Source organism: Podarcis tiliguerta, assembly GCF_965153285.1.
Source record: "Podarcis tiliguerta genome assembly, chromosome: 5".
Taxonomy (NCBI): domain Eukaryota; kingdom Metazoa; phylum Chordata; class Lepidosauria; order Squamata; family Lacertidae; genus Podarcis; species Podarcis tiliguerta.
In genome coordinates, this window is record NC_139538.1 from 16,146,223 (window position 1) to 16,172,022 (window position 25,800).

The window sequence follows — 25,800 nt, forward strand, 5'->3', positions numbered from 1 at the left end:
TTGTTATTAATTCAACTTATACAGCCTATAAATCAATGATCTCTGTCTCTTTATTTACATATTTTCTTTCTTCGTATTATCGCTAGAAAAACACTGCTCAAATGCATTCTTTCCACATAAAATAATTTCAGAAAATAACTTGGGCCTGTACTAACATTTAGTCACAACACCAAGTAGTATTTTAAAAAAGAAAGTTTTGATTACAATATACAGTACAAATAAATAAGCATATGTGCAATTATGTTCTGGGTGCAATGTTTAGCGGTGAGATTTCTGGTTTTATGGGTCCCATGGTTAAAGCTGACACTGAGGGTGTGAGAACAGGTAGAAGCAGTGATTAATCCCCCGAGCACCTTTAGTACTGAAACATTCTGTTTTATCGCAGAGGAATTTCATTCAGATTTCATTGGATAAAATATTGGCTATTGTCTCATACCATAATAAACGGTTAAATGAGGCGTTTTTATTGAAATGAAACCTGCCACATGCACAGTAGGAGAGAATATCCAGTTACAGCCATGTAACCATGTCAGCTCGGTTCCACTAGATGCAGTGGGGCTTACTCCCTTACTAACCTGCAGTTAATTTGCACACTTAATATCCATGGCAATATAAGAGGGGACCCAGCAGCCTAGTGCATAGAATTTGACACGGTGTTAGAAGATTTGGGTTCAAATTCACGTCTAGTGTAGAATCTGCAAGTCATTTTAAAAGTGTATTTAATTAACTACGTATTATACATCACCTTTCAGGATCCAAGTATCAAAGTTGCATTACTAAAAACCTCAATCACCATAATAATGATTTTCCAATTGATTTATATCCCACCTTTTCATCCAAGGAACGCATGGTTGTGTGCATGGTTCTCCCCTGCTCATTTAATCTCCACAACAACCCTGCGAGGTAGGTTAGGGACTGGCCCAAGGCGTGTGTGCTTCATGGCCAAGTGAGCTTCATGGCCCTAGTCTGGCACTCTAACCATTCCACCACACGGGCTCTTGTGATTCATCAAGCTCCTTTCCACAGGCCAATTGGTGGAGGAGGGAGCAAGGGTGTAGTTCCGGTGGAGGAGACCCCGAGGTCTTATTTGCCTTCCGTTTTCAACAGGAATCCTCCCTCCGCCCTACACATTGGGGAAGGCTAAGCCAGAACTTTAGGAAATCCAGCAGTTCTGCCCCTTTTCACATCTGTGAAGCAGGCATATGAGCCTAAACCCAAATATGTTGTATGCTGTTACTCTTTTCCTATTAACAATCTGCAGGGAAGGCTTATGGGAATTGGTCATATCACAAACACGTTATGTCCACATGAAACGTCACGTTGCATGCCCAGCGCTGGCGCCCTAGCTGATGGGTGCATACGTCTATATTATTCCATGAAAATCCTGCACAATGGCCAGATACATTCAGGTGGATTGTTGGAAAGGGGAGGACAGTAGTTCAGGAAGCACAGAGACACTGCAACTAGTCTGTCAACACTTGAAAAATCCATTACGAAGTTCAAATAGGAAAGCAGGTTATGGAAACATCAGCTTAAGACAAACGTTTCCAGTCACTAGGACTCCATTCATTATATGCCTGAGTGGTTCCAGGAACAACAGAAAGAAAGCTATGCGGTATTATAATGCCAAGTACAAGAAAGGCAGTACGGATGTTCTCTTGAATCTCACTCGTGGCAATCTCCAATTTTTCATGCTTCCCCTGCTTTGACCTGCTGCTTGGTCTCCCTCCGGAGTTTGGTGCTGATGGCTTGTCTTTGATCAAAGTGCTGCCACTTTCAGTGGGTACAGTGTGGGAGGAAGTCAATTTAGCACCCTTTCAGTGAATAAATACCGCCTCGCTTTATTTACCCACAGTGTCACTTTCTGGAGAAACACCAATTCTTTGCCTGACCAGGCCTCTGTTTATATATTATCCAGCGTAGCGATCATCTTGTGATTGCTCTCACCCTACACCCAGTAGTGTATGAAGGAAGTTTCTGATGCCCACAAAATAAAATACAGTGAATGAATAAATAATATAGGAGGACCAGCTTGTTTTTTACTAGTCAAATACAAATAAATATTTATATTTGCAGATACTAAAATTAGTTGCTGGCATCCGTTTGTCTCAAGAGGCAATGGAGTTCGCCTCCAGGAGTGAAGTCAAACCCTTGCGTTAGCAGCACCAAAGTGACCACCCTGGGACACAAGCCTGGACAGTGTGCATGGAGATCCTGGGCTGACAAGACCCCCCCTTTTGGCCTGGATGCAAACTCTGTAGGTAAAAAAAAAGTAAAGGACCTCTGGACTGTTAAGTCCAGTGAAAGGCGACTATGGGGTTGCAGCGCTCAATTCACTTTCAGGCCGAGTGAGCTGGCGTTTGTCCACAGACAGCTTTCTGGGTCATGTGGCCAGCATGACTAAACCACTTCTGGTGCAACAGAACACCGTGACAGAAATCAGAGCGCACGGAAACACCGTTTACCTTCCCGCCGCAGTGGTACCTATTTATCTACTTGCACTGACATGCTTTCAAACTGCTAGGTTGGTAGGAGCTGGGACAGAGCAGCGGGAGCTCATCCTATTGCAGGGATTCAAACCGGCAGCCTTCTGATTGGCAAGCCCTTGAGGCTTAATGGTTTAGACCACAGCGCCACCTGTGTCCCTATAGGAAACACGGAAAGACAGGGAAGGTGTACTGGAGGTGGCATCACTCTGTACTTCCCCAAAATGAGGGGATTACTAAAAAGGAAGTTGGAAGGCAAAGTCAAGAGGGTCAGATCTCCCCATAATGCTTGAGTGTTGTTTAAAACCACTAGAATAAAAAAGTAAGAAAAAACTCGCAATTCTCTGAATAGATAGATGTAGAAAGTGGAGTCCCTAAGGACTAGAATTAAGACCTCTGCTTTTAAATTTGTTCATAAATGATCTAAGGTTAGGGGTGAGCAGTGAGGTGGCCAAGATTATTGATGATCCTAAATTGTTCAGGGTCATGACTGGTGACCAGCTACAGCTCAGTAGCAGAGAACATGCTTTGCAAGAAGAATATCAAGTCCCTCTCATTTCCAGTTAAAATTATTAGGTAGCAGGTGGTGAGACCCTGGATTGTCCCTTCCAGTCTGACTAGATGATACTGGGTTTGATGGACAAATACATTGCTTCTTATGCACTATGGTTGTTGTTGCTGCTGTTGTTGTGTGTATATACAGTATGTAATTACTGTTTACTTAGGGTCATTGAAGGGACACGGGTGGCGCTGTAGTCTAAACCACAGAGCCTAGGGCTTGCCGATCAGGTCAGCAGTTTGATTCCCCGCGACGGGGTGATCTCCCATTGCTCAGTCCCTGCTCCTGCCAACCTAGCAGTTTGAAAGCACGTCAAAGTGCAAGTAGATAAATAGGTACCGCTCCGGCGGGAAGGCAAATGGCGTTTCCGTGCGCTGCTCTGGTTCGCCAGAAGCGGCTTAGTCATGCTGGCCACATGACCCACAAGCTGTACGCCGGCTTCCTCGGCCAATGAAGCGAGATGAGCGCCGCAACCCCAGAGTCATTTGCAACTCGACCTAATGGTCAGAGGTCCCTTTACCTAGGGTCATTGAAGCTCATGTACCATTCTGTCGCTCATACTGTTTTGGAGATCTTGGCATATCTAGTGAAACAGAAGATAAGAGGTGAACTTTGTGGTTATAAGCTCTTCTACTGAGGTCTATACAACCCCCTACCACTAATACTTGTACCCATCACTATACCAACCTTCCCCACCCTCTCCAAAATCCAGGTCCCCCCCCCTTCTTTAAATTTTGCAAATAAGGAATTTTCTTATTGCAAATGAGGATTTTTATTACAGTGTCAAGATGATAAAGTATAGTTTGAAATCTGTATTAGTGTTGAATACAGGTAAACGTAATACTGGGAAAGCACGCATCCACATTATGCCAAGAGGAAAATCGAAACCATGGCATAGCCTTATTGTGATTATCTTCGTGACTTGTTTCCATCACTGTGAAGAAAACATGAGCAGCCTTTAGCAAATCCAAGTTTGATCAGGGGAGCTCTTTTGAAAGAAAGTAAGAAATTTGCAAACTTTTTACTAAAACCCCGACAGTCAGGATTAATAAAACAACATGCACATAGCAAGAACAATATCATCATTGCTAATCAACAATGAGAAATGTTGCCTGCAAGTCTAAACAGACCACAAGAATGTTGGAAAGAGTGAGTTTTTGCTATAGCTTGTGGTGAGGGAAGAACATTTGCTTATGCTCATAGTTGGCTAGATAGAAGAAGAAAAGGCGTGTTGCTGCTCTGTGAAGGCATTGTGCTTGGTTGGCCTCATATCCAACATGATTCTGATTTTCAAAAGCAGAGGCAGAAACCTCAGGATTGAGGTGGGCAGCTGGTAACTGTCTCCCCTGCATAACTTAAGTTTTACGAAGTGCAACTTTATACAGGAAGTTATCAACTGGGAAGGTATGTAACCTACCAACTGAGAAGTTTATGGTTAAAATCAGAGCCTGAAAGGAAACTGGCCATAAGAAAGAAGATGAACCAGTTTCCTCAGGTATCTTTCAGCCCCCAAATCGGCAAAATTCAGCTTGAAATTTCTAACTCTTTATTCTGCTGGCCTAATATTTTGATGAGGTCTGGGGACACAATACAAAAGCATCCTGTGAAAGTATGTCATTTCTTAAGGGGACAGAGAGAGACTCGGCTTAAAGCAGTTTTAACATTGACTAGCACCTTCCAGGGCCTCCCCATCGGGCACCACCCATCTCTGTAGTGGGGAGCCAATTACTCGTTGCAGCTTCAATGAAGGGCCTGTGGCAGGGTTAGGACCACATTCTGTTATAAGCTACCTTATGAGGGCCAAATGCCAATACAATGGTACCTCGGGTTACAATCGCTTCAGGTTACATACGCTTCAGGTTATAGGTGCCGCAAACCTAGAAATAGTACCTTGGGTTAAGAACTTTGTTTAAGGGTGCGAACAGAAATCGCGTGTGGTGGCAGTGGAAGGCCCCATTAACTAAAGTGGTACCTCAGGTTAAGAACAGTTTCAGGTTAAGTACGGACCTCCAGAATGAATTAAGTTCTTATCCCGAGGTACCACTGTAGTGGATGTAGCCAAAGACATAGAGGGTGTGGCAATGGATGTGACCCCTACCTTTGTACAGTAGGCTACATTCCAGCCATACCAAAGCCATTGGTTTCTGCACCCACCCACACTGTTCAGGGACACATTCCAGCCTAGCTGTCATGGAATGGTTGGATGCAGAGGAATAGTGGAAGGAACCTGGTGGGGAACCACTGAGGGAAGAAGGTTCAGAGCCCAGGAAGTGGTGGTGGGACAACATTGAAGAAGATGCAGAAGACTGGGAAGAGGTGCGGAAACTGACGAGGTAACAGGGCTTCATGAGCTGGGAGAGTCTGTGGCAGACAGAAGGCAATGATCAGAGACAGAAGCTGAAGCAAGAGGGTAGGAAGAGGGAGGTCAAGAGGCAGAGATGAATCAGGTTGGTGAAGAAGCAAGGATGTTTTCCTCCTGCTGCATCAAGCACCTATCCCCCTTTGTCTCAGAACCAGAAGAGACATGAAAAGGGCAGAGGAGAGGTTAGCTGCATGCAGGCACAGTCTCTGATTACTTGGAGGAAGACCACCGGGAATGAGCTGCTCTGCTCATTAGGGCTTTTTTTCAGCCGGAGCTCACTGGGACCCAGCTCCATTACCTCTCAGGTTGGTACCATTGCCCTTCTAAGACAGCAAGGGAGGTGTTCGTGGTGAGTTCTGGCACATCTTTTTCTAGAAAAATAACATTGGGCCTCAAGTTGTGGAGATTGTGGTTTTGCTTATAAAGAGTTAATTTCATCTTTGAGCTATGTGATTACTGACCGGCATGCTCCTATGACACTGGCAAAAGCACTTGAGCTGGGCATGGAACAGAGCTGGTGAGGCATGTTGCTTGCAGAGGGGCCAAGAACTAGGGCTAAACACAGGGGCCTTAAGGGCTGCATTTGGCCTCCAGGAGCACACTCCTGAGCTATGGAGTTTAGGGAATAGATGTGGTTTGTTTTTTTAAGCAAACCACAAAAGCTCTCCAAACCTCCCCTGTCCCACTTGCCATCTCTAGCCCCACTGACTCACCCACCAAGTCCAGCATGGATCATAGCTGGCTGAGACTTGTGCTGATGCCAGCTGAGGTGTTAGCACTGCCCACTCCCATGGAGGGCCTGCAGCTTGTGAAACCTCATTAAATAAAGAAAAACACACAGCAATCCCTTAGCCTTTTCAAAAACCTCATAATCAGTATTAATACTATTTTTCTGGTGCCAGATGACGTGGATTTTATTTATATCACACTGTATCAATAATTAGCGAGGCATTATTGAGCTATATGCTTCTTAATTTTGTAGTAGATGATTTAATGTTGTAAAAAATAAAAACCCCGACAGAACAGTTGTGAAACTAACGTAGTGCCATAGGTCCAGAGATTTTCTCCGGTACCAGCGCAGAACATGTGCATCAAATGAGATGCAGGGTTTTATCCAACTCAGTTTTATTTGATCAGACCTATTGACCTTAGTCATGTTCATTAATTTCAGTAGGCCTGAGTAGGACCGTTGTTGGATAGAGTCCAGTGTTCCTGTGCCCTATATCTGACTATTTATTCCTTAAATGTCCTTTCAGATGATGGTGGTAAGTGACACCATCCTTGCAAAAGTTCCTTGCAAAATTCATCTGTATGTAAACATTTTTCCTGATGTTCTGGCATCATGATGTCTAAAGGGAGATAAAGGGTAGACACAATAGCAGTCTGCAAATATATGAATTTTGCCATTTTCCCCATTTGTCATTATAAAAGTTTAAGGGAAAATTCAAATTCACATCTTTATTTACTTGCCTTGAGAAACTTCAGTGTTTTTGGCTTGCTGGCCATGTTTGCTTATTTGCAGTTTGGGGAGGTTTCCTGTTATAAGATCATTACGATTTAGAAGGGATCTTGGTGATCATCTAGTCTAACCCTTTGCTGAGCGCAGGATCTGCAAAGCAGGATGCTGTGACTATATCATCCCCGACATTTCCCAGGCTCTTCAGCACGTGAGAGCCCACCATCTCTCAGATCAGTCTGTTGAATAACACTTGCCATTAGGAAGGTTCTCTGAATCTTTAGATAATTCCCTTCAGTTTCCACCCAAGAGATGTTCCTTCAGATATTTGAAGAGCGCTGTTATGTCTAACCTTAGTCTTCTCTTCTCCCAGCTATGCATACTTTGCTCTTTCAGTTGTTCTGAATGGCTATTTGTTACTTGGTTTAGTTGTATTTTAACTTTGATTTCTATTTGTTTACATATTTGGGGAATGTTCAGCAAATCCTCAAAGGGGGATTTTTAAGGCAAATTTGGGTCAGCCCTTCTTTTCACAATGGCAAAGACTTCAAGAAATGGTGTACTGCATTCTGTAGTGGTGCTTCTTCTTCTGTGGCAATGCCAATAGTACGAACACAGGCAAAGGGAAAGGAAATTTGCCAAATACTCCAGAATGGTAAAGATCATCAATCCAGGCTCAACTGACCCCAGTTGCAGCCTGATGTAATGGAGATGAGATGAAGGCTTGCAGTTGTTTTGCTTCTTAGATACACATGAGCATATGTCATGCAAATGGGCCATGCACATGAATCGCTGCCAGATGAGTCCCATGAAGTGAAAGCTGCAATCTGGAGTAGTACAGTTTAGAAGTCTGTCAGGCATCATGCCATATGCATGGCCAGTCTGTGTTCTTGCCCACGTATGCAGTCTTGGGAAGCACTCTAGAAGTCATCTCATGTCTGTCAGGTATGGTTCCAAGCTCTCTTTGTTACAGGAACTAATCAGAGAGACCCAGTATGGTGTTCTAAACACTTCATGATTTTTCAGTCGGATGTATGCTTTAGGTTGATCAAAATTTCCATCCTTTTGTAGTGGAAAGAGGAGGGCTGGTATGGCAATAACATATATGGAAAATAGTCACAAACCATTTATAAGTCCCTGATTGTTAACAGGTGGTTCTTGCAAAAAAGGAGATGATAATGGCATTTCTGCTCCCCTCCTCTCCCCCCAAAAATGCTTATTGTCTCCTGCGTGGTACCTTTTAGTCTTTGCAATGGAATAAAAAACAAAACCATTTAACACCACTCTCTTTTGTGTTTGTTCACATGGGAAATGCATGTTTAGTAAGTGTGATCTGTATGTTTCTCAGAAATGACATGTGGCAATGAAAAGTGCAGTGGAGTTCAGCACCAGTGGCTACCTAGATGCTTGTGGGAAGCTTGCAAGCCGGAGCTGAGCACAACAGCAGCTAGCATTCAGAAGCATACTGACTTCGACAGTGGAGGCAGAATATAGCCATCAAGTTTAGCAGCCATTGATTATGCAGTGATTAAAAGTTGCTTAAATTCTTCTTAGCTGAAAGAACACTTTGTGGCAAGAGCTTCTTTTATCATAAATAACCACGCAGAGGTAGAACACAATATTCCCACACTCACCAAATGATGGCCATACATAGGCATTTGGATTCTGCTTCTCCGTCTTCCCTTGGGTTACCAAAGTCACATGACTGGCGAGGTTCTTGCCAGATTGCTTCACCTCTTTTTTTCCTAGCTTGCAAGGTGGCTAGTGGATTCTGGGAGATTCTGCTGTGGACACAGCCAAATGGCGATAGCCTCTAAATCTTCTTGTTTGTAGCAGGATGGCTTGCTGAAGATGGATTTTATAACCGTGGGGCGCCATAGATAGATGCACAACTCATCCCAGGGTAATCTTACTAATCGTTTTAGAGTCTCTTAAAGTAATGAAGATTATATCAGTGTCAATGGATTTCGAAGAGATAAATCTCCAGTGGGAGTGCAAATGCAGCTAAATTCTGCTGCTGTCAGATAGCAAGGGCACATACATTACTGGTTGCTGGCAAAGTATCTGCTCATACATAAAACATATTGCAATCAAGCTGCATCATCCACTTTTACTACCAAACTTGAATGGGCTGGGGAGTGAATTGGTGGCAAAAGCTTGTGGAGCTTAGAAGATATACTTTCTAAATTGCTCACTATTTTCCTGGACAGTTTTTCATTTTGGGGTGTGGGTATAAAAGTATTTTAGTGTTTGGGAAAATGAGAGGTTGATGGTAGAGGTTGACTTTGGCACAGTATCATGGGCGGATGATGAGATGTCTTCTCATTATAAGGACTGGACATAGGCAGGGGAAAAATACAACGCTGCCAAAAGCTGGAGTTTTCTGAGAATTATGATACAAACATGAGCTTCATTCTGCACTAAAGACAGCGAAGACAGATTTAATACATCTTGACTACTATTGAAATGCTGATGTAACAGAGTTCTTTCAATCATCATCTTGTGTATCAAGTGATTGATATAGCACATTAGTGTTCAAAGGTCATCTCTCACACACACTCAATAATCTTTACAACCTTGGAAAAGTAGTGTCATGCTCCTTCTGGGCTATTTTGTCCACCTTTGATCCCCACCCTGCGCTCAGCTCTCATCTGTGGCTCCTTGAAGCATGTCCACACTCCAAGAATGGCTTCGACTGACTGGCTTAAACCAGTTGAGGGCAGCCGATTGGTCTCAAACCCTCATTGAGTTAGAGACAACTGCATGCAAAGACAGGCTCTGGCGGATTGAGCGGATAAGACCAATAGTGGTTCCAACGGTCAATAAAGTGGTTTCTGTACGTGTTGTAGTGGGAAATGAGGGGCAGATGGGGCTCATTAACCTGGGAAGGTAGCCCATCTAGCAGAAGGAAAACTCTGATCCTAAACCTTCGCTGGCTTGCGGGATATCTTTGGGAGAAGAAAAGGCTAAGGAGTAAACCCTACACAAATCCGGAGTGGAGACCCTAAGGCAGTTGAATGGCACCTGGAACACCTGTTTCCAGCAACTCCTGCAGCCAAGCTGATGCCAGACGTATTGCTCTGCTTTCCTTTCCATCAGCGAGGCCAAAATCTGGGCAGCCCAGGACCTCTATACACACTGCCCAGGCTTGCACCCCAGGAAGGTTACTTTCGTGCTGCTAACGAAGCAATTTGACTTCACCGCCACCCGAGTCGCACTCTGTTGTCTGAGACAGTCAGATGCCACCAAAGTATTCTATTCACATTGCAGATAGGTGGGATGAAAGCTAAGGCCATCTACAGAATTTATGGTAGAATTAAAACATTCTGCTTCATAGCTCTGTCTCCTAGCTATGCTAAAGCAGCTCTCGACTGCTGCATTACTTGTTTTTATTTTTATTTTATTCAAGACCATTTATATACCTCTTGGTTGTAATAAAACTCTAAGCAGTTTACAAGAAGAATTATTTGCTGTCTTGACTATTACTGCAGAAAGGTGGAATAGAAATTAATCGTATATGCTATACATAGTTGCCACATACCTGATAATATTGTTCACTTTGACAGAATAGCTTTGCAGGATCACAGGCATAGGTCTTTTCACCGCATCTTACTTAATCCTCTTCACTGGAGCTACAAGGATTGAATCTGGTAACTTCTGCATGCAAAGCAACAAGCTATAATAGCAATGACTGTAGAAAGGACTAGAAAGGATTCAGCCTGTGCAATTTGGGATTGCAGACAGCCTGCATTTCCTAAGCTTCAAAAAGTTCGTTTGCCAAATTATCCCTTGGCTGTGTGTTACTAAAGATTTGAGGGCATATCCAGGCTATGTTAAGTACTTTTGCATCTTACCATTCTGAAGAGAGAGAGAGAGAGATGGTTTTGAGCACGTATTTATTAAATATTTGACCCTTGGACAACTGGGACTTGAGAATGCTTACCCTTTGGTATGATGTAGTAAATACACAGATCACACACATTCTGCTTATGTAGTGAGTGGGGAAGTCAGGGTGCGCATCTTACAACCTGTGTTGAGGCCAGATCACTATTGGTTGAACCATGGTTACATTTCTGAATACAGTGGTGCCTCGCAAGACGAAATTAATTCGTTCTGCGAGTTTTTTCGTCTTGTGATTTTTTTCGTCTTGCGAAGCACCACTGTGCATTGACGGTTTCCCATAGGAATGCATTTACGGTTTTTTAAAAAAGGCGCAAGACGTTTTTGTCTTGCGAAGCAAGCCCATAGGGAAATTTGTCTTGCGAAGCAACTCAAAAAACGAAAAACTCTTTCGTCTTGTGAGTTTTTCGTCTTGCGAGGCATTCGTCTTGCGAGGTACCACTGTACTTGCTTGAGTGCCAAATGACTGATAAAGAAGAAAGACACAGAAGATCCATCAACATGTTTATTTTCAGCATGATATATCGGTACAACAGAAAACACTGCATTAGTGAACACTCTCATGGCTGTCACTGACAGGTTGTAAGTGTTTAGTGAGCGGGCTGCAGCAGGGGCGTAGTAGGAGTGGGGTAGAAGGGCCATAGCCCTGGGGGCACAATTTTTAGGGGGCACAAGCCAGGTGCCCCCCCCCCAGGAATCTCCATCACTCTCTGCCTGCTGCCGGAGGGCGTCTGGACCCCCAAGCCTGGCCTTGCCTTGCCGCTGTGTCCCCGGCCCCCTCACCGAATGGCCGCCTGGTCAGGGAGGATTTGCCCATCAAGGGCTGCTTTGGCCGGCCAGGCTCCTTCCTACACAGGCGGGCAGGGGCAAGGTGCAGCCCCACTTGGCTCCGGAGGCCAGGAGTGAGCTGGTGTGCATGCCTTAATAAACATGCAATGAAACACAGATGCCTCCCAGCATCACTTAATACACTGCAGCAGAGTTCCCACATAAATATAATCTTAATGCGCAGCCAACCATAGTTGAGATAAGACATTCTGACGAGGAGGGAAGTGGCTGGCAAAAATGGCATCCTTGCCGCTTTAAATATGGGGAGGCCAGCTTTCAGTCCTCCTGATCACCAGCCTTTTGATTTCTTGTATAGAGAAGAACCCTTATGGAATTTGCCCAGGATAGTGGGTTTCCCCTTCCCCTCCTGTGGGATAAAGTAGCAATGTTATAACCACTGATGCTTCTGAAATGTCTCTTTGGCTTTTAGGGAAGGAATAAGAAGGTATAATTTCCATGTTTGTCCTGCTGGCAGCTTCCAATGCTGTGTTGGTTATTACTTAGGCAAACAGAAACCTGCAGCCAATCAAAATAATATGCTTGGCAGGAAAGCTGGGCAAAGTTTAATAGCTCGGGTTCTTCAACATAAAAAGGATAAAAATGGACTAATAATTTCTGGCAGGGCGGAGCAGGGAATATTTAAAATTCTGATTGTTTTCCTATGAGGTTAACATTATGATTACTGAAGTCTAACCTAAAACATGCGGCTCTGTTCCCATGAGCTGAAAGGCAAGTAAAAATCTACTGGATTTAAAGCAAGGGTGCCAACTGTTCTGGGTGTCCAGGTCTGGGTGTCTCCATACTCCTTTCCAAATGCTGGACTGAATATGTTTTCTGTAAGGAAGGGCACGCGGTTGAGACACTCTCCATGCCCTCAAAGCAGAAGGGGATTGCACTCACCTTTTCCTCCTCCAAATCCAGAGCAGCCCCACCAGCTGGCTGCAGGAGCCACTCCATTTTAAAATGTGAACTCTGCCTACTGGTGATAACATTGCCAAAGAACCAAAGAGAAAGAGTTTGTCTGTCTGAAATGTTAGGATGCTCTTGATGCGAATTATAAAAAAGCCGTATATGGCAAACAGGCTGCATCACGGTCAAAATGTTCCACACTGTATTAATTTCCATCCGTCTAAAGCTTGTATCTAAAGTAGCCCTAAGTCTCTTATTCGATTAGCACAAGGGTTTATCCTTTGCACAATGGAAAATTTCCTTCCCCTGCACCCCCTCCAATGTGTTCTGGGTCTTCTCTCCCCCCACCCCGGGCAAACCTCCAGAGCAGATTTGGAGAGGGTCCTGGGTGGGGTCTGGGGAAGGAGGGGGGAGGTCTGTATCGTAGCGGTAAGTCCTTGCACTAATAGAACTAGGGCATTGGATACCAGCCTATATCTGGAGAAATGCGTCTGGTTTCAAAATGTACATGATTTCTCATGTACACGAGAGAGATAAGTTGACAATGAACACTCCTGTGAATGAGTAGAATATGATTTAAAACAAACAAACAAACTGATGGCTGCACGTTAGCCTGGGAAAGTAATTCCCTAAATGTTTTAATTGTTTTTACATACTCACAAGCATGTCATCTCTTAAGAATGGGATGAAACTTCTCATATGAATGAGCTGGCACTTGTTTTCTCGGTGTGCTGCTCTGTTGTTTGTAATTATGTTTGGCTGCATTAAACTGTTCCTTTCTATCTTTAAAAATTCTAAAGCCTCCAGATGCAGCAGTGAAATCTACATGGAAGCACAGAGAATTATAAGACAGCCAGATTTCACGGTAAGCAGCCTCAAAGCAACTACATTTTGAGGTGTCAAACTGTAGGGAGGGAGGGATCTCTCAATTTTAGTTTTCCAATCTTAAGTTCAGTTGCTCGCATTTCAACATAAATTTGCATTTTAAAAAACAACAACCCAGTCGTCATGAAAAATGGTCAACAATTCTTTTTTTAAGCCCTCAGGAAAATTTGTCAGCATTTTAGTACAAGTTTCTCATAAGACACATTTTTGTACAGTGGTGCCTCGCAAGACGAAAAGAATCCGTTCCGCCAGTCTCTTCGTCTTGCGGTTTTTTTCGTCTTGCGAAACAAGCCCATTAGCGGATTAGCGCTATTAGCGCTATTAGCGGCTATTAAAGGCTTAAGGGATTAGCGGATTAGCTGCTAAAAGGCTATTAGCGGCTTAGATCAGCTGATAAGCGGCTTAGATCAGCTGTTAGGCGGCTTAGCCATCAGCTGTCAAGCGGCTTAGCTAACAGCTGTTAAGCGGCTTAGGGTCTTGGGGAAAAGGGGGAGAGGGGAAAAAAACCCCAGGAATCGCAAGACATTTTCGTCTTGCGAAGCAAGCCCATAGCAAATTCGTTTTGTGAAGCACCTCCAAAACGGAAAACCCTTTCGTCTAGCGGGTTTTCCGTCTTGCGAGGCATTCGTCTTATGGGGCACCACTGTATACCGTAATGACTAATACATTTCTGCAAGCAATTTCCCCATATGCAATACATTTTGGCGTGTTAGTTTACAGTGGTGCCTTGCAAGACGAAAAGAATCTGTTCCGTGAGTCTCTTCGTCTAGCGGTTTTTTCGTCTTGCGAAGCAAGCCCATTAGCGGATTAGCGGTTTAGCGGCTATTAGCGGCTATTAAAGGCTTAAGGGATTAGCGGATTAGCTGCTAAAAGGCTATTAGCAGCTTAGTGCCTTAGAAAAAGGGGGTGGGGAGCAGAAAAAACCCCCCAGGAATCGCAAGACATTTTCGTCTTGCGAAGCAAGCCCATAGAGAAATTCGTCCTGCGAAGCACCTCCAAAACGGAAAACCCTTTCGTCTAGCGGGTTTTCCGTCTTGCGAGGCATTTGTCTTGCGGGGCACCACTGTATATGAAGTTTTAGGCCCACTTGCATCTAATAGATGCATTTTTGTACACAATATTTGGTTGGAGAACTGCGTCGGCAAATTCAGAGAAGTGCAAATTTCAAAGGATAGCTGCATTTCCATTTGTGTATTATTTTGGGACATTCTAATTAGGTAGGTTTGCTTTAAAATGTGAACCAAATCCAATTTCTCCTATCTCCCCCACATCAGGGTAAAAATTTGCAAAGACGGGTGGAGCACAATGTGCTGCAAACTGACTTTTAAAGAACTGTATCTGAAGCAAACACAGACTGTCCAGTTCTCCCTTCCCTTCCCTTGCAATATATTACTATGACAGCACAATGGAAAGTGTAATTTCCAGTGAGAACTGAAACCCGAGTGAAGTGTTAAAATGAGAGAAAGGATGTCAAACCTTGCTAAAGAGATGCTTGGAATAATAAGGGGGGAAAGGTATGTGCTTTCTGAGAGGGGAAAAAAAGATTCTTGTGAACACAAATACATACACACTGGGTGGTATTCAAACAACTTTTACTCAAGTAGACTCACTGAAATTAATAGACTAATTTAGTCATGTTCATTAATTTCAATAGGTCTGCCCTGAGTAAGTGTTAGTTGAATACCACCCACACTTTGTTACAAAATTCAAAACTGCTGAGGGGACCCTCTTGGTAGCTCTGCTCAGGATGAATTTGTACCTCTGGCTTAGCATTTCTGAAGCAAAATGTAATGTTTCAATACTCCAGCATGGTATGTATTTTACAAGAGGCATCATAGCATTCACTGATTTCGAGAAGCTTTCAAAACTAATCAGTAAGCAAAATGATTGTATCCAGGCACATTTGTAATATATTTTACTGTTTTCATTGCTGGCACTATGCTAAGACCATTTTAGAAGAAAATTCATGGAGTAGTAGTATAAAACAGAGTATAAACAAGTCTGTTAACATTTATGGCACATTTATGAAATATAAAATATACATTATATATCCCCCATGCAAACAAAATATGCATAATAGCTACCTGGGCAGATTCTACATGTCAATGTAATATACTAGCCAATATTTTAACCCATACGCAGCACAAGCCTATGCGCACTTCCTTCAGAGAAAGCCCCATTGAACCCAATGATATTTACTTCCAAGTAAACATGCATAGGATTCTGCAGCCAATCTCCTCCTTTGGTATTTTGACTAACAGGGAGAAAGCACATGAATAAACTGACATAAAAAGTCATTTCCAGATCAACTTTAAAAAAAAACCACATTTCATAAAAAAATAGTTTGCTGTTCACCCCAATACTTATTCCTCATTTATATCCTACCCCAAAACTGGAAAAATAAAATGATCACATTTACAGTACATATTTACAATCCCAAATTCAAGTGTAACAATGGACATGTCTTAGGAATTAAGACTGATCGAAGTTTGTTTTTTTGGTCAGGGTGTTGCTCTAAACAAATTTCAAGATATATATGTTCAGGGCAACTGACTGCAAACCAGAATGCATATCTTGCCCTCTGCGCATCTATTTCAGAGTATGTAAACGAGTGAATGGCCACTGGTAAAATCAATAGCTTAGTATTTTTCTTGCATTGGAGGGCATTCAGAGATAATGGGAGCAGGGCTAGCTGCAGAGGTTGCAAATGTGTGGAGAGCTTATGGAGGAACAACTACAGCTGTTTACTTCAGGCATCTGTATTCAATCCATGGATTGTGAAGGGTTGGGACCAGAACCAGCAACAATGCCTCACTTTCTCTTCCTTCACAAGAGTAACAAGTAAAAAGGGATGTGGACTTACTTAAAGCCATGGTTCATTCATATTTTTTTTTAGGAATGGCTTTTGCCATTTCTCAGCAGGCTTGAAACAACAAATCAGAGCTCTGGTTGGGCAAAGCTACACACAACCCTGATTATCATTTTTCTATCTTGAGGAGGAATCCCACATCCATTTCTCCTTCTCTTCCTGTGACATTTAATACGGAAAACAGATGGTAGCTATGCCACCTCCTTACACAGCCCATTGTCACCCTCTTATAGCATTCAGTAATGAGGAGCAAGGACCAGAAGGAGCTGCTCTGCTAGCTTCCTGGAAGGTGGGGTTGCTGTGGGTTGCTAGGAGGGAGAGGGTTTCTAGAAGGGAGAGCCAAAGGGAAGGTTGGTGTGGTGCAAATTCACCAGCAGGAGTGCTTAGCTGGCTCTGCCAGTGCCTCTGCACCACACCAACCTCCCTGCTGCCTCACCCCTCACAGGGGGAGACTCGCCTCCTGGGAAGCTAGCATAGTAGCTCTGCCTCCCCCAGGGAGCTGCTTCTGGCAACATTAGAAAAATCATGACTACGTAGTGTGCCACATTCCTCATTTTAAATGTTACAGAGTAAAAACAGGGAAGGTGGAGGCTTTGCTGTTTTTGATGGTAGTCTGTGTTCTGCCTCGTGTGGAAAAATAATGACCAATCTTACACAGTGCTGAACGGATTCAAAATGTTTCATGGGCATGCATAGTGGCCCATTACAAGGAGTCTTCACAGGAGAATTAACACATACCCAGAGCTGTTAAAGTTCATTAAGTAAATATTACCTGGTAGATAACTTCAGTGAAAGTCACCTCATTCTCCCCTTTATAGCTGCCTTGTCAAAGAGCAGGAGAAAATAACATTGGACCCCAATCCAGGCAAAGTTTATCATGCTAAAGTGGTGCAACTTGCTTGTCCCACCCATTCCAATGGGGCTTAAATGTGACTTCCTTTGGGTTAGGGCAATTGAATGGAAGCTCACAATCTGCTCTGAGTAGCTGAGCACTAAGTATGCACCAGGTGCCAAACTAAACAGAAAAGTGTCAGGGGCAGGGCAGAAAAGCTGGTCAGAGGAACTTACAATCTGTTAAAGCTGAAGGAGTGAGCAATGTAACAGTTAAAAGATGGGCAGGTCTTTCTGAACTCACAAGTCAAACCCCAGAAGCTCTTTCAGCTTGGAATCCATGAAACCAGACGGGGGCATTTTGTGGGATTTGGGCGGTACCACTGAATCTTTTATCCAATTTAACCTGATACGCCCAATTACTTACGGGTTTATCCACAAAGTGATTTTACCATGTCAACGATGTGTGGCTGTGCTGTCAGAATGTGCCCCCATGTGGTGCAAACTGGTATTTTATGACAGCAGAATGGAGATTTGGTTGTCGTTCACTCTGTTGTGGCAAAAGATACCGGTTTGCACCCCCGAGATTTTCTCAGACATAGATGAACATGGTAAAGTTACTTGGTAGTGACTTTTCACACCTCCGTAAAGAATGTGAGAATTGGGCTTTCAGTTGGCCATCTCTATAGCGAGTTTGTTAGTTGTACTTAATTGCTTGTTTCTTGTACTACCAAATTTCTCGTTATTCCTCCTGTCTGCCTCAGAAAGGACCCCCTGTGCTGTGCTTTGGGCTAGAGACAGATAGAAGCAACTGCTGGCCTTGTAAGTTCTGAATAAAAAACGGGATAACAGCCATTGTTGTTTCTTTGTCCTAGCATCCCTCTTGGCCCAACCTGAAACCAGTTTTGCATCAAGTCCAGTCTAGTCTAATTAAGTCCACATGACACCTGCACTCTGTTTTGGCTAGTAAAAAATGGCAAACTTTGGGGCTTCTCCATCATGTCCAGATTCCACCCCAACCACCTTTTAGATTTTTGTTGTTTTGCAAATTACCTTGTGAAACGATGGTCCTGAAAAACTGTACCTCTGGATGCAAACGGGATCCGTTCCGGAGCCCCATTCGCATCCTGAAGCGAATATAAGACGCAACTGTGCGTCTGGCATTTCGCCGCTTCCGTGCATGCGTGTGACGTCATTTTGAGCATCTGCGCATGCATGAGCGGCAAAACCTGGAAGTAACGCGCTCCGTTACTTCCAGGTCGCCGCAGAGCGCAACCTGAAAATATTTAAGCTGAAGTATATTCATCCCGAAGTATGACTGTATTCTGTTATGAAAAATAAAATCAAAAGCCGACATTTACTACCAATCTTGTTTTCTTTCTAGTTCTGCAAGGCACAGTGGTTTCAGAAGCACTTTGTGGGCGTGGTTTCGATCTGGAATTTCTGAATGGTGAGAGAACTTGCAATGGGGGAAAAACCTCTAATCTATCTAGAGCAGGGATGGGGAAACCCATGGTCCTTCCAATGCCACTGGACTGCCCCTTCCATCATTCATTGGCCAGGCTGGCTGGGGCTGAAGGGAGTCCCACAACACTTGAAGGACCACCGGCTCCTCATCTCTGCTCTAGAGCTTTATCCCTGTTGATGGAAAGCGATAGCATCTGTATCCCCAGTGCATAGCCAGGCATATAGGAGTGGTTAATTTGCACATCATTGATGAAGTGCAGATTTCTAGGTATTCAATGGTTAATTAGTGTTGAGCAGCTTTTTCAAGCTGAGTCATAAATCTATTATTCTTAACTGGAGAAGAGCCATAGCTCAGTGATAGAGCATCTGCCTTGCATGCAGAAAGTGCCAGGTTCAACCCCTGGCATCTCCAGGTTGGGCTGGGCGTGGGCCCTGCCTGAAAATTGTTGGAGAGCTGCTGCCAGTCAGTGTAGACAACACTGAGTTAGATGGACCAAGAGCCTGCCTCAGTACAGTGGTACCTCAGGGTTAAGTACTTAATTCGTTCTGGAGGTCCGTTCTTAACCTGAAACTGTTCTTAACCTGAAGCACCACTTTAGCTAATGGGGCCTCCCGCTGCCGCCGGAGCACGATTTCTGTTCTCATCCTGAAGCAAAGTTCTTAACCCAAAGTACTATTTCTGGGTTAGCGGAGTCTGTAACCTGAAGCGTATGTAACCTGAAGCATATGTAACCCGAGGTACCACTGTATATGGCTTCCTATGCTGGTTCTTGGAGTTACTTCAGCAACTACGACAAGTTTGTCATTTCATATTCATGCCACAATTCAAAGATTTAACACAGACTAATTTGTACTCTTGAGAGTCCCATGGACTGCAAGAAGATCAAACCTATCCATTCTTAAGGAAATCAGCCCTGAGTGCTCACTGGAAGGTCAGATCGTGAAGCTGAGGCTGCAATACTTTGGCCACCTCATGAGAAGAGAAGACTCCCTGGAAAAGACCTTGATGCTGGGAAAGATGGAGGGCACAAGGAGAAGGGGACGACAGAGGATGAGATGGTTGGATAGTGTTCTCAAAGCTACCAACATGAGTCTGACCAAACTGCGGGAGGCAGTGGAAGACAGGAGTGCCTGGTGTGCTCTGGCCCATGGGGTCACAAGGAGTCGGACACGACTAAACAACCAAACAACAACAACAATTTGTATAATGCCCTTTAAAAAAATCAGAAGTATCATCCCTCACACTTACTCCCATTTATAACTCCTAAGGTCATGATCTGCCTCTTCCCTTGCAGTCTTATCTGTACCAAAAGCGTCACCTCCCAAGTTTAATGAGCTGGATAGGCACTCATATTCATATTGGTATTGTGTGTGTGTGTGTGTGTGCGCCTGCTTCTGCATGCAGATCTCCCTGGCTGGATTGGGGGGAAATACTTTTCTTCTGCCAAATATTTGCTGCCGTTGAAACAATGGCTACTATTTGCTCTGAAAATATGTTCCTTCCTTAAGCACAGCTTGAATAATAAGGCTTGATAAAGGCAGATTACTGAGTAACAGTATTATTATTATTATTTCTTTCTTTTAAAAAAAGTATTAAAAGCCTATAAAGATTCCTCTTGGTGGAATTTTTTTAATAAACAAGGGTTTGGAATATTTATGTTCAAGTAATGATTTATCTTAGTTGGTTGATGACAGGGATGAGAATATTTCTGCATTTTGTGGGCATAAAAACACAGGACTGACACTTGGAAAGGATACCGAGAGTGGATTAATCAGGAGGAAGCAGGAGGAGGTCAAGAATAAATAAACAGAACAGAGTTTAAAAGTTTTAAGAGGGACCCAGCTACTTAATGGATACTGTAGACCTGCACAAAGAAGTGTGAATTTTCCAGTCCAGTTCAAGCAGAAATGAATAGCAGCTCTCATTTCCAAAGTTAAATACCGTCTGTGCATATAAAACAGTTCATTCATTAGTCCAAGTGTTCCTGTTGTGGCAGTCTTGAAAAACTATTCCCTTTCTCTTGAGTGTGTTCTTCATAAGACAGAAGTTTTGGAGGGCCACCTAGAGAATTACAGATAAACACACTTAGAAGGTCACATAAGACATCTTTGATGAGGTTTAACACAGATTATATTTTATACTCTAACTAAAAAATAAAGGGGTGTATACAATGTTAGAAGGCTTGGACTGGCTGGCTAAAGCAGGTGGGGGTAGCTGATGCGTCCCAAACCCTTGGTGAGTTAGGGACTTCCCTGCATGGCAGATAGGCTCCAATAGATTGAGCGGACAAGACCAATAGTGGACCCAATAGTCAAGAAGGCAGTTTCTGCACATTATGTAGACGAAAGTAAGGGGCGGACAGGTCTCATCAACCTGGGAAGGTAGCCCATCTAAGAGAAGGAAAACTTTGATTCTAAACCTCTGCTACAGTGGTCATCACCCACATCTTATGGCAGTGGATATATATATATATATGCATGTATTTATAATAGCATTTCTATACTGGCATAAAAATATCAAGGTGGTGTACAACAATGCACACTCTGTATGCTCAATGTACAGTAGACCCTTGGGTTACATTACTCTCGAGTAACGTAAACTTCGGGTTGCGAACGCGGCAAACCCGGAAGTATTTTTCTGGGTTTTGCCGCATGTGCCGGCGCGCTCTATCATTCCGTGTGCATGCGCAAAAGCGGCACCTCTGGCTATGGATTTTTCGGGGTTTGCACGGACCCCCGGAACGAATTAAATTTGTATCCAGAGTGTCCACTGTATATTTATAAGTGTAGTGATGCAAAAAATAAAATAAAAATGTTGCAGGATATCATTGGTTTTATTTCACCCTATGACTGAGGGAGCTAAAAACAAAATGTTGGCATCAAAGACAGGACTTGGTGCTCCAATGTGGATTCTACTTCATATGCAAAACATATGCATGCAGTTGAGCACTGGATTTGGCCTGGAAGAAGGACTTTTGCAGAGCATAGCCCCCAACCTGCAATATGGGCAAATGAACTACACTGCAGCGAGTTGTACCTTACTCCACCCAGACTATTTCTTGCAGGCTCTCTACAGTTACCTTCTTTGCAAGATGGTCCCATCCATTTGTAGAGACAAGTGCATTTACCATTTCGCACGTCGCATTGGGATTTATTGGCACATTGGCACCGCTGAGAGCAGTTGGGGCCATATTTGCCTGGCCCACATTCTGCAAGAGACAGCAAATGTTTATGTCACAGAGTTTTAATTTTTAGTTTTTACTATCCCCTCTCTGCCACTCACCCCACCAGAAATGCTTTAAAACAGAGCAGGAGAGAAAAAGAAAATAAAGAAGGCATGCTAGGAAATAAGGAAACGTCAGATTCTTCTCTTACTCTTAATCAACAATTTACTAGCATTTAATCTGTAATATGAATGGTTTGTAGCCAATCAGTTGATTTAATCTAAAGATATTCCCACTTTGCAATGCTTCAGTGAAGGTGAGAGGATTCTTAGGGGAGAAGATATTTTATTCATAAAGATGAAGTTATTTACTCTTTCATTTTTTATTTTTTAAAAAAGATGGCAATGACTCCAATCCAGTGGAGGATGTCACTAGCGGAAAGGAGAGAGGCAATTCTCACTTATTCCTCTTTTGCTTGGCAGTATCCCATGCCTAAACTGTTCCAGAGAGTTGAACTTTCAGGAGGAATGGAGCGTTGGGGGAAGGCGGAATTGTCAAAAATCACTTTCCCCCCTCCACCCTCTGCTATTGAGAGCCTTCACTGGATTGGAGCACAAGCAACATATATTTAATTAAACAAGTATATCCTCCCTTTTGTCAATATTGCCCTCAGAATAGGGTAAAGAACTAAAAGAATAAAGACCCCCCCCCCAAAAAAATAGCAACCCTAAACAGCTTAAAACAATAAAACATTTTTTTTTAAAAAAACACACTAAACATATAAAAGTGGCAGAAACAAAAATAAACATGCATTAGTCATGCAGAAGACTAATAGCAATCTGGTGGCAGGTCTGAGAGCATGAAAGTGTAATTGTCCGGTATAATTAAGATGTGTGCCTTGCGAGCCTTTTTTAGGAACAGCCTTTTGCAAATGAGCACAGACAAGAAGGCCCTACTCTGTCTTTAGAACTTGGGGGGGGGGGGCACCCAGAGAAGGACTTCCAGTTATGACCTCAGTACAAAAACAGGTTCATGTGGGACTGAAGGGCAGGTGAATGGGTAGGTGTTGCTTTTTTAATAGCTTCCATGCTTGGTTATGTGAAAGAGTTGGGTCTCCGTAATTCTCATTACTGATTAAATTTAAGGTGGGTGGATGGGCTGAGGAATTCAATTTCTGTGAATTCTGATGCAAACAGAATTTATCTGCACCTCTCAGACAGATGTGCGGATCAGAAACGACCCTTCTGTAGTTGCGCTTCTTCAAATTCTACAGACCTCAGCTCACTCCATGTACCCAAACGATGTTTAAAAATATGCATTGGTTTAAAAATGCACATACTGAGACTCGTTTGTTGAGGCATATTTATATATTAATTTTTAACAAAAAACATTGCATGTGGAATGTGGAAACGGGATAAAGCAAGCTTATGAATAAACCTAAGAGGACTTGCATGGACTGAACTGACCATGTCTGCTGCAGGGTGCTCATTAATGAAAACCTCCCTCATTCTACTACTACATATTCCCATAGACACTTTCTCTCACCTGGACTGTGATAAAAGACAATAGACCTTTTCTTTACACCATCTGAGCTATTACATAACTAAAAGCAATTTGCTGGGCAGTTAGGATCGCTTCCCCCCACCGGGAGAATTCTTTAGTCCTATTCAGACACTTCAGTTCTTTCAATTAAGGGAACGTTGTGAGACAGGCTCTTGCAAACACCTCTGGGCCTGATTTTAATTTAAGTAATAACCACATTTTCATGTTCATAACAATGTGTATTTAAGACATCTGTTTGAAAGTCTGCAATGTTAATTTAGCAGAAAAAAGCAACCTAATAAAAAACCTCCTATATATTCTCTTGCTTTTTTTTTTTTAATTAACATTATGGTTGTTTAATGGGTGCTTTACCAGAGTTCAAATTAAAATCAGGCCTTTTATCTTTATAGCTGCTGCACAGTCACAGCTGCTCATGGTTATATCACAGATGAACTCGGCCTAATTGAAAATAAAAATGCAAATAAAACCAAACCCATAACAGCTTTTTAAGCTTTGGGGGTTGCACAGACTGTTTCGAAGAAAATAAAAGTGACTTCTACTTTTCTTTCCTTTTTTCTGTTTTTTTTCCCCCAAGGAGTACAAAACTTCACTCTTATTTTTTGTGCTGAGCTTCCCCCTTGTGTTCCCCAGTTGTCTAAACAAAAACACTATCTAGCTGGAAAAGCTCTCTGCATTCAAGTAGCCTTACTCATTGTACTGTGTGGTCCCTATTCAAACCACAAGAACTGAAAGATTGGAATCTTGAGCAGGGAATGGGGCAAGCTAGGAAGAGAGTCATTTCCTTTCTTTTAGGCTCTTGGGTTGGAGCAAATTCCGCGTTTCCAACATCCTGGGGCACTTCATTCACACTGGCTGTATTTGAAAGCATACCATGCCATTTCCCTTCTGGGTTGTGGATCTTGAACTTGTAAGCAACAGGCTGTTTTCCATCCCTTTATAGTCGGGACCACATTTCAACAGTGTATTGTTGCTTCGAGTGGAGACCATCTGGGTTTACACCCAGTGTAAACATTAAATAAGCCTTAAGGCTTGTAATGATGGGACCTCTGCAGCTTCCTTACGATTTCCCCTGACTATAGCTACTCTCAAGAAAGGAAAATCTGCTTGAGAATAAATCATGATTGCAAAGTTCACAGATATTCTCTCTGATTAATCCAAAAAGCCAAGATCAGAGTAATTCGCTTGAGTTGAGGGTGGATGGAAGAGTCTGTGGCAAAGGAATGGCCACTTCCTAAGCTCTGCTTGGCTCACATAAGCCAGGGAAGTGTGTGTTGGTTCCATAGAATCACAGAATTGGAAGGGACCCAAGGGTCATCTAGTCCAACCCCCTGCAATGCAGGAATCTCAGCTAAAGCATCCATGACAGATGGCCACCCAACCTCTGTTTAAAAGCCTCCAAGGAAGGAGAGTCCGCCACCTCTCGTGGGAGTCTGTTCCAATGCTGAACAGCTCTTCCTGTTGGAAAGTTTTTTTCCCTGAATGTTTAGTCGGAATCTCCTTTCTTGCAACTTGAAGCCATTGGTTCGAGTCCTACCTTCCAGAGCAGGAGAAAACAAATAAGTTCCCTCCTCCATGTGACAGCCCTTAAGATATTTGAAGATGGCTATCATATCTCCTCTCACTCTCCTCTTTTCCAGGCTAAACATACCCAGCTCCTGCAAGCATTCCTCATAAGGCTTAGTTCCCAGACCCTTGATCATCTTGGTTGCCCTCCTCTGCACACATTCCAGCTTGTCATAGAATCATAGAACTGTAGAGTTGGAAGGGACCCTGAGGATCAACATCCTTCTTAAACCGTAATGCCCAGATTTGGACACAGTATTCTAAGTGTGGTCTGACTAAGGCAGAATAGAGTGGTACTATTACTTCCCTTGATCTGGACACTATACTTCTGTTGATGTAACTTAGAATAGCATTAGCTTTTTTTGCTGCTGCATCACACTGTTGACTCATGTTAAGCTTGTGGTCCACCAAGACCCTTAGGTCCTTTTCACATACACTGCAGTGGCAAGGAAAATAGCTGTACCAGTTTCAGGGCTAGTGCACACACACACCTTTTTGAGCGGGTGCTAGGGGAATGAGGCTGTGCATCTGGTGGACCCAAAGCCTCTCACAGTATAACCCCCACTGTCCTGTTTGAGCCTACTACCACCCTTATTAGGGACGCGGGTGGCACTGTGGTCTAAACCACTGAGCCTAGGGCTTGCCAATTGGAAGGTCGGCGGTTCAAATCCCCACGATGGGGTGAGCTCCGGTTGCTTGGTCCCAGCTCCTGCCAACCTAGCAGTTCAAAAGCATGTCAGAGTGCAAGTAGATAAATAGGTACCGCTCCAGCGGGAAGGTAAACGGCGTTTCCATGTGCTGCTCTGGTTTCGCCAGAAGTGGCTTAGTCATGCTGGCCACATGACCCGGAAAAACTGTCTGCGGACAAACGTCAGCTCCCTCAGCCAGTAAAGCGAGATGAGCGCCGCAACCCCAGAGTCGTTCGCGACGGGATTTAACTTTACTTTTACCACCCTTA

At 43.4% G+C, this 25,800-nt stretch overlaps 1 protein-coding gene and 1 long non-coding RNA gene across 7 annotated transcripts in view; one reads left to right on the forward strand and one right to left on the reverse strand.

Moving 5' to 3' along the window:
- LOC310678508 overlaps window positions 1-20,130 on the forward strand; it is a 29,953-nt gene extending 9,823 nt beyond the window's left edge. The window contains exons 2-3 of the long non-coding RNA XR_014511795.1: window positions 13,301-13,365; window positions 18,470-20,130. This is a non-coding gene — a long non-coding RNA (uncharacterized lncRNA). The remainder of the gene's footprint in view (window positions 1-13,300; window positions 13,366-18,469) is intronic.
- Window positions 19,918-25,800, reverse strand: part of LOC310678249 (uncharacterized protein) — a 220,409-nt gene continuing 214,526 nt past the window's right edge. For all 6 annotated transcript variants that reach the window (XM_083441844.1, XM_083441846.1, XM_083441845.1 and 3 more), the window contains 2 exons: window positions 21,633-21,761; window positions 19,918-20,614 (listed from right to left, as the gene is read on the reverse strand). In XM_083441844.1, coding sequence (XP_083297970.1) covers window positions 20,523-20,614; window positions 21,633-21,761 — 221 coding nt within the window. In that variant the 3' untranslated portion in view covers window positions 19,918-20,522. The remainder of the gene's footprint in view (window positions 20,615-21,632; window positions 21,762-25,800) is intronic.